General features: G+C 35.8%; 1 protein-coding gene across 1 annotated transcript in view; it reads left to right on the top strand.

Moving 5' to 3' along the window:
* The window catches only part of LOC128248904 (cilia- and flagella-associated protein 65-like), a 217,453-nt gene that overhangs the window by 157,637 nt on the left and 49,964 nt on the right, over positions 1-9,852 (top strand). Inside the window, exon 6 of the mRNA XM_052971189.1 lies at positions 1,584-1,714. Within this exon, the coding sequence (XP_052827149.1) occupies positions 1,584-1,714 (131 nt within the window). The remainder of the gene's footprint in view (positions 1-1,583; positions 1,715-9,852) is intronic.

The following is a 9,852-nucleotide window of genomic DNA, read 5'->3' on the forward strand; positions in this document are numbered from 1 at the left end:
GATGCTTTAGTTCAGTAGTACATTTTTCTAGAATTCCCTTGGGAATGTTACGACCAACTTCATCAGTTAACATTTAGGACTTTTATTTATTTATTTATTTTTGCCCTTTGTTCTTGTTTTGAGAAGAAACCTAATATTCATCAACTTTTTACAGATAAATTTTTAGACACTATCTTCTAAATCAGGCAGAGTATGTAGGGAGTGCAAATTTTGATCTAGCAGCCCCTGCCAAAAATGTTAGGGGTACAAGTGCACCACCTGCACCATCTGTTCCCCGGTCCTTGCAAGCAGGTGTATTAGTTTGGCAGTCAGGAAGAATGGAAAAGTCTTTGACATTTCATGCCTCTGCCCTTCACAGAAAGGATTGAGAATAAAAAGATGGAGAGAGAATGGGAAAAAATGGAGAGAAAAATGTCTTGGGATTAATGGTTCAACATTACATACACTCACGTGAGTACCCCAGTTTGATCCTGCCTGACCGAACCTCCTCCCCACCTTGAACTCTCATCTCTCCAATCTTCTTCATGAACTTTTGGTACCTCTCCTCCTCCACCTAACCATTACCCACCTGGATTACCATTGAATCTTTGGACTCTTTTGGACTCTACCACCATGGATCTTTACTGGCTACTTTCAATGACACACACACACACACACACACTCACACACATACACACATCGTGGGTTGATGCCAGTGTTGCCTGACTGGGTCCCATGCTGGTGGCATGTAAAAAGCACCCACTACACTCTCGGAGTGGTTGGCATTAGGAAGGGCATCCATATGTAGAAACATTGCCAGATCAGATTGGGGCCTGGTGCGGCCTCCTGCCTAGCCAGTCCTCACTCAAACCGTCCAACTCATGCCAGCATGGAAAACAGACGTTAAATGATGAGGATGCTGATGTTGATGATGATGTATATACAGGGTTATTCAAAAAGAAAGAGCAGATTTCAAATTTATTTTTAAAACAAAAGGGAAAAGACACAAACACATTCTACATATTTCTTGATAGATGAAGGTTTATTAAAGTTTAAAGCTGAACCTGGTCATTTGAATTAAGCCTTAAATAAAATAATATTTTAATTTTGTTTTAATGTCTAATTTTGTTCATTTCATTTAAAGTTGTATAATTTTCATTTGTGTAATCCCTTAGAAAATGGCGATGCCACAAGAAAAGTCTTTTTGTGTACTGCAACTTGAGAAATGTGAATCGATTGTGTGAGTGCAACATGAATTTCACCGCCAATTCAATAAAAATCTTCCTCATCACAAGAAAATTTATGAATGGCATAAAAATTTCACAGAAAAGGGTTTTGATATTTGTTGAGCAACACATGGTACTCATGTTGTGGGCATACTATCTTACAATAAACTTTAAACCTTCCCCTATCAAGAAATATGTAAAATGTCTTTGTGTCTTTTACCATTTGTTTTAAAAATAAATTTAAAATCTACTTTTCTTCTTTGAATAACCCTGTATATATATATATATATATATATATATATATATATATATATGGAAGTAAGCAATTTGCTACTCTAAGATATATTTTGCAAAATACTCTTTTTTATATATTTTCAGGAAGGAACATTTTTTGTTGAATTAATGGGATTACTTCCAAAACAAGAAATAAAACTAACAAAATCTGTCATACTTCCAGTGTGTAGTGTTTTTAGCCAAACTACGACTCAAGTGAAATTAAAGAATGTTGGGTATGTAACAGTTTTAGTTATTTTTATTTTAAATCTTGAAAATCAATTTTAAAATAAAATAAAAAAGAAAAGAATTATGAAAATAATAATGGAAATACAAAACTTTAGTGATGTTCTTGCTTGGCAAGATTATAGGTTGAAACTGGAAAGACTACACAGCAGAAAATTAGTATCAACTATTTAAAACATGTGCACATGCACACACACACACATGCATGCACACACACACACACACACACACACACACATGCACACAAAACAGAAAAGAAAAACCGAAACAGTTACATTCATTTTGTGCTTGCTATTAATTGACATCATGTCTCCTGTTCTTTCTCTGTTTCTTTGTCTCCCAAAAAGACTTATAAGGGACATTCCAGAAGTTTTGAGATTTTTTCAGCAGAGACATTTTTTAATATCAATTTTTTTTTATGCACCCTTTTAAAGCCTAGCCAGGCTCATGAGCCCGGTTTCTTGGTTTCTATGGCATATGTGTTCCCCCAGCTGGACGGGACACCAGTCCATCACAGTGTTACTCAAGAAACACGAAGAAAGGGTGAGAGAAAGTTGGGGTGAAAGAGTACAACAGGGGTCACCTACCACCCTCTGCCGGAGCCTCGTGGATCTTTAGGTGTTTTCGCTCAATAAACACTCACAACGCCCGGTCTGGGAATTGAAACCGCGATCTTCCGACCGCGAGTCCGCTACCCTAACCACTGGGCCATTGCACCTTCATTTATTAATATCAAAGAAATACAAAACTCTAATCTTCATCAAAATAGGCTCCTCTGACTTCAATGCTCTTGTTATGGTGCTTCGACCACTTCATGAAGGCCCTATAGGATTCCTCCAAAGTAAAGGTGTCTAGGACTCTTGTTACAACCGCAACCGTCTTCAAAATGTTTACCCCTGAAGTTCTCCTTCAGTTTAGGGAACAATACACACTGCCAGGTATTGAACTCACAATCTTGAGCCAACAACCCTAACCACTTAGCCACATGCCTTCACATAGTACTATATACTCTTTTCTGCTCTAGGCATAAGGCCCAAAATTTTTGGTGAGGGGGTCAGTCGATTAGATTGACCCCAGTATGCAACTGTTGCTTAATTTACTGACCCCGAATGGCTGAAAGGCAAAGTCAACCTTGGCTACATAATACTATATACTACAAAGTGTGTAATCCAATTGCTGATTTAGATTGGCATGGCTGTGTGTTAAGAAGTTTGCTTCTCAAACCCATGGTTTCTGATTCAGTCCTATTGCTTGACATTTTGGGCACTGAATCCCCCATAGCATGTGTTGTATACTGTTTTACTTTTTCTACTGGTTTCAATCATTGCCCTGCAGCCAAGCCTTGCTAGTGTACATGTTTCAATGGTTTTAGTCAATTATATTGACCCTAGTACTTGATCTGGTACACATTTTATTAATAAGTTTTGAATGACTGGATTTGCTTTTGAGTTATGCGTCTTGTAGCAAGCTATCAACCCTTTATCAGAAAATAACTCAAAGAATGTTACATGAATTTACAACAGTATATACAAACAGACACATGCACACATCAGATCATCATTGTCATCGTCATCATCATTGTCATCGTCATCATCATCGTCATCGTCATCATCATGATCATTATCCTCATCATCATTGCTTTCATTCACTTTCTCATGCTGGCATGTGCTGGAGGGGTTGTCTTAATCCAGAGCAGTTCTTATTTGAAGTTACTGCCTTCCCAGCTGAATCAAGGACCCCATCCTGCTTCCACATTCCATTTTTTGACATGACGTCTACAGATGGATGATTCTTCTATCACCATTTACTCTACAGAGTGTGCAGGGTGTATTTTATCATAATGTCAGCACTAGAGATTTTGCTTTGCCCTTGCAAAGTTAAAAAGTCCTTTTATACCCTAATTTGTTTCCATTTCTTCTCTGGTAGTTTGTTTTATCTTCAATAAGAATTAAAAAAAGACTCATCGCTTCCCCACATTTTTTTTTTCAATTCCTTTGTTCCATTATTTTCCACTCAAATGGATGAGAAGAGAAATAGAGTGTTAAGAGTAAGAAGATTATAAGAGAGGTAGTAGTGAAAGAGGGAATGATAGACAGCTACATGATGTTTGCAGGTAAGGAGATTAGTTGGAAGCAGCATGATTGATTGAGGAGGATTGAAGAGAGATTCATGATGAAGAAGCTGGGCAATGGGATGCTAGAAGAGAACTAGGTAGATGGGAGGGAGAAGAGAGCAATGAAATAGAGAGAGAGAAGATAGTTACATGAGGATTGTTGGTAAGGAGATTGAGTAGAGGCAGCAAGAGCTGTGTAAGATGAGTGGGGAGTGTGATAGGTGGGTGACAGGGGAAGAGAGAGAGAGAGAGAGAGGGGGATGGGAGAGAGACAATGATTGATGCCAGCAATTTGTGATTGAGGAGAGGGATTAATGTGAGAGTGAGTGATGGATAATGTTGAAGATGAATGAAGGTAAGAAAGTGGGAATGATGATTGTCAAGTAATGATAGAAGAAAACATACTGTGAGAGAGTGATGGTTAGCAATAAAGATGGCTGGTGGAAAGAGTGGATTATGTATGGATAGATTCAATGTGATGCCATCCATCATTACATAGGCAATCTGATGGGAGAGAAATAAAGTGACAGTCAGGAAGGGAGAGTAATTGATAGCTAAGAGTAAAGAAGAAGAAAGACAAAAAGTGATAGTTGGAAATTCAAGATAAATGTAATGGTTGAGATATTTCCAAATGTTGATATTATACATCTGCTCTCCATATACACATGCAAACACACACAGGTACATACAAACACATATATATAAATACTTTTCTTTATGCTGGCAAGGACTATAGAAGTGTTGCTCTTAAAGCAAGATGCCCATCCTTATGCTAACCCTCACCTGCTCTCCAGCTAAGAGTAATGTTTTGTTATAATCCACTTGTCTTCAAAAGTACAGAGCTATTGGATGATTTATTTATAGGAAACTTTTGAACGAACTTCACCATTTTGTAGCTCACTGCTTTCAATTGTTTGGCTATGTGGTTAGGAAGGTTGATTCCCATCCAATTAACTTTGTGTTCAGTCCCATTGTAGAGCACCTTGAGCAAGTGTTTTCTACTATATTTCTTGTCTGCTTTGTATGTGGATTTGGTAGACAGGAACCGAATAAAGCTCATTATTTAATATATATGTAAATGATGGTGATGATGATGATGATATATGTACGTATGTATGTAATTATGTCATTGTTCAGTTTTATTTCAAGATTTCATGCCAATAGAGAAAGAATCGGCTTCTAACCTTCATTGGAATTTCAGCATCAACAACAGAGTATTTTTGTATGTATGTATGTACGTATGTATGTATGTATGTACGTATGTATGTTCTGTATGTATGTATGTATGCATGTATGTATGTCATTATTCAGTTTATTTCAAGATTTCTATGGTCTTCTCTTTTTAATTTAGAGTAAATTTTGACTGGTCACCTATTTGGTAGCAAGGTTGCAAAGAGGAGCATCTGGTTTTGTTCATCGTCCTTTAGATCTTAAGAAGGTCCTGCAGATGTTTACAATCCCAGATATTTTGACCATTTGTTGTGTATGAATTAGGGATTTGAATTGTGTGTGTGTGTGTTTGTGTGTTTATATGCATGTGTGTGTCTGTTTGTGTGTTGGTATGTTTATGTGCGTGTGTGTGTGTGTGTGTGTGAAAGTATATATGTCGGTCAGTTCTGTCTACCAAATTTCACATACAAGGTTTTGATGCCCCCAACACTACAGCAATGGCCATCATGCTTGCCAAAGCTGCTGGGTACATTGTGGCATTGCACTCAGAACTGTCTGGCTACTCATCGGATTCCTTGACCACCGTGTCAAAGGAACTTCCTCCCTATTGGGACAGATCACAAGAAGATATTTTCATTTCTTTCATGCTGACTGGTTTCTGTGGATATAAATCTAATTTTACATTTAACTAATGAAATTAACACAATTATCATTTTTGTGAATATCAATTCCATATGTAATGCAATCAGATATTTGCTTCTTTTTAAGGTGCTTATTTAAAATATACATTAACAAACAAATAATCCTTTGATAACAAATCCAAAAAGTAAAAAAACAAAATAATTATGCCACTTATCCGCATCACCATCTGCAACTTCATTATTGCTATTATTTTTGTTGCCATCATCATCATCATCATCGTCACCATCATTATTGTAGTTGTTCTTCTTCTTAAGAGATGAAAAGAGCAAAGACTTAAGCATTCATAGAATTGCTTCCAGTTATTTATGGAAATTTATAATTATGTTTTTGCTCTAATACGTGCTTAATTGTAAAGAAAAGTTGTTGATTTGTTGATTTCACAAAAACAAAAACAAAAGAAAAAACAAAAATATTAAAAAAATTTTCTTAATAAGTCTTGTTTACAATCTATTAACAACTGCCCATGAGGATATTACTTACATACGTACACACACACACATACATACATACATACATATTACATATGCATGTATGTATGTATGTATTTATTTATGTATGTATATGAATATATACACACATATATATATACATATATATATACATATAAGTATATATATGTATATAGATAGATAAACAGATAAATGTGGATACGCATATATCTACAGATATATGCATATAAGTTCATATATATATATATATATATATATATATATATATACAGAGAGAGAGAGAGAGAGAGAAGAGAGGGAGAGATAGATAGATATCTATGGATAGATTGATAAATAGATAGATACACACATGCATGCATACACCTATGCACATATATATAAATATACACGCACACACATATTTATATCTACATATCATATATAATGTCTGTCTGTTCTGTATATAAATATATACATATATATATACATATATATATATGTTACCTTATATGTGTAAGCATAATTATCTGTATGCATGCATTACACATCCAATACATACACACACATATATGCGTATATATGTGTGCGTGTTGTGTGTGCTTGCATATGAACATACACACATAAATGTTTATACATATACTCATATACTCACACTTACATACAAATGTATATATATGCCATTATAAGATAATTGTGGCTTTCCTTATCTTATTCAAATAATTAATTGTTATTGGTCGTCTCGCTCTGACGAGATACTGTGTGAGCAGACAGACATATATTATTGCTATCTATGGAAATTGGAAATCGCTGCTAGACTAAATTTTGTAGACATTTGAATGCATCAGACTCTGATAAAATCTTCTTTTATTTCTGATTATATTTTATTTTATGAAATTTACTCAAATTTTCAGTTACATAATCAGCAGTCTATGATAAACTGCCTAATTTTATCATTTTTCCATTTGAATGTAATTGCCTGTATGATTGTTATTATTATTATTATTATTATTATTATTATTATTATTATTATTATTATCAGTATTATTAAAACAAAACTCAGGTTTGGTCTCATTCCTGGTTGGATTTATGTGGGTAGCGGTTTACTACCTGTTACCTTAGGTATCCACATGTTTTCGGCAGTCATTCATGCTTAGAACACTCCTGATAATCCTTGGTGTCCCATTATTATTGTAATTATTATTGTCATAATAATAATAATTATTATTATAATAATAATAATAATGATTATTATTATTATTATTATGACAATGACAATGATGATAGTTTCTTTATTAGCCTCAAGGGCTCATGGGGAGAGAGTGCAGAAAAATTTCAGGTAATGTTAAACAGAGGGCACTTACAAAAATGGATTGTGTGTGTGGAGAAAATATTCAAAGAGGAGAGAACAGGTGAAAGATGTTATATAATATATAACTGGGCAAATTAAAAATGTATAAAACACAAAAGAGCTTTATCAAAGTATTTTCAGGATAGGAGATTCCAAAAATCTGTTGAGAAAAGGCCTTGTGTTTTATTATCTCATTCATTTAATCATTTCTCAAATTGTGTTCAAGTGCAACTGAATGTCCCTGTAAGCAGTTTTTGAGACAATTAATGTTTTGAAAAAAAAGGAAAAAAACCCAAATGTTTCTGAAAATTTGGTATTAGGTCTTAATTTTTAATTTTACTAGAAATCTATCTTTTGCATATTGTTTATATCAGATAATTGACGACACAGTTGAAGAGGTTGAGGGTGGCCATGCAGCCCTGTCTAACCTTGCTGTTGATAGGGAACCAGTCAGAGTCTATATTCTTCAAGGTCTGTGAGTGAGTTCCTGATGTTACCTTTGAGAATTATCACCTTACCAACCTAGAGTATGTGGATGATACCACTCTGTTCAGTAACTCGATTGACCAACTCAGGGACACACTGACCATTTACATAGAAGAATCAGCAAAGTTTGGCCTTCAGGTGAGTTGGGCGAAGACCAAGCTGATGCATAATGGAGATGACCTGGACCCTTCCCCTCTCGATATTGATCCTGACATCATGAAGTTTGTCAGCTTCTTCATTTATTTGGGATCCACAGTCACCAACAATGGAGACCTGACCCCAGAGATCAACCACAGATGTGGTCTGGTTGTGGAAATCATGTACTCCCTATGAAAGCCTCTTTGGCATCACTACTCTATTTCCCAGAGTACATCTACAATGTACTGGTCCTTTCCATTCTCCTCAATGAAGCAGAAATGTGGCCCCTCTTGAAGAGGGCCACCTTCAGTTTCAATAAAGCCACCTTCAGCTTCAACAACTGCTTCTTTATGAGATCTAAGTCATCTACATACTTGAATTAAGTGGTCCTGGTCCATTTTGGACATTACTCTGACTATGCCAGCCTTCAAAGTATCTTTGGTGTTATGGGCGTATTCATTGACCTCTCTCTCAATAACGTTCCACACGTAATAGTCCAATGGATTGAGATGTGGGGAATTAGGAGGCCAAATGTCAGGGGTTATGTGATCATGAAAATTTTCAGCCATCCATTACTGTGTTACTAGAGCCATGTGTGATAGTGCAGAGTCTTACTGAAACACATATGGCCTTCCATTGCATACACTGTCTATCCAGAGATTAACAATTATTTCCAGGACCTCAATGAGGGCAGCAGAGTTAACTCTAAAGCCTTATGGAAAGAAGTAAGGAGGCATCACATGCGCTTCATTGCTGACAACCCCTAAAATCATTACAGTTGCAGAAAATTTGATATGCATAACACTTGGAACTTCAGAAGGGTCTGCACAAAACCATCTGTCATTTCTTCTGTTAACTTTTTAATCTTGGTGGAAGTTTTTCTCGTTTGAGAATAACCAAATCAAATCTTCTTCTGCTGGATTTTTCAGTTTGTTTAAGAGCCTTTTAGATCTGATTTAATGATTTTCTTTTGCTTTTTCTGACAAATTGACCTTTCCTCATCATATAGAACTTATATCTGATGTCTTTGGGGACAACATTTCTGACTGTTCCTTCTGACACATGGAGAGCTTTTGCAGTTGACCTCATGAACTTTCTGGGATTGTAATCAATGGTCTGTTGAACTTGTTGGATAAATTCAGGTGTTCTGATGATTTCAGAGCACTTAGAATGCTTTTGATGCTTTTTATACTGGTGATACGTTTCCATCTTCAGTCTCTAGCTCCTTGCAAACTTTGTAGACGAAAGATCTGGCAACTTTTAAAACTCAAGATATTTCTGAATTGTTATGCTCAGCCTTTATAACCACAATAACAGCATGCCTCTTCATTTCTTGAGTAAGCAGAGGGTCTGCCATTTTCTGAAACAAAGGTTTATACAGAGTGAACAAAAAATGCAGCAATGACCCCAAAATGGTATGTCCTCAAATGCCTTACGTACCCTGTATATATATATTTATATAACTGCTACAAAGGTAAAGGGGACGCTTTAGATACAAATAATTACAGAGGCATCAAGCTGTTAGATCAGGTTATGAAAGTTACAGAGAGGGTCATAGCCCAACTAATTAGGGAGCGAATCAATTTAGATGAGATGCAGTTTGGGTTCGTGCCAGGTAAAAGCACTACTGATGCCTTATTTCTAGTGAGACAGTTGCAAGAGAAATACCTAGCTAAGGATAAACCTCTGTACCTGGCTTTCGTTGACATGGAGAAAGCCTTTGACAGGGTCCCCCGATCCCTT

This window comes from Octopus bimaculoides, chromosome 10 (genome assembly GCF_001194135.2).
Source record: "Octopus bimaculoides isolate UCB-OBI-ISO-001 chromosome 10, ASM119413v2, whole genome shotgun sequence".
Taxonomy (NCBI): Eukaryota; Metazoa; Mollusca; class Cephalopoda; order Octopoda; family Octopodidae; genus Octopus; species Octopus bimaculoides.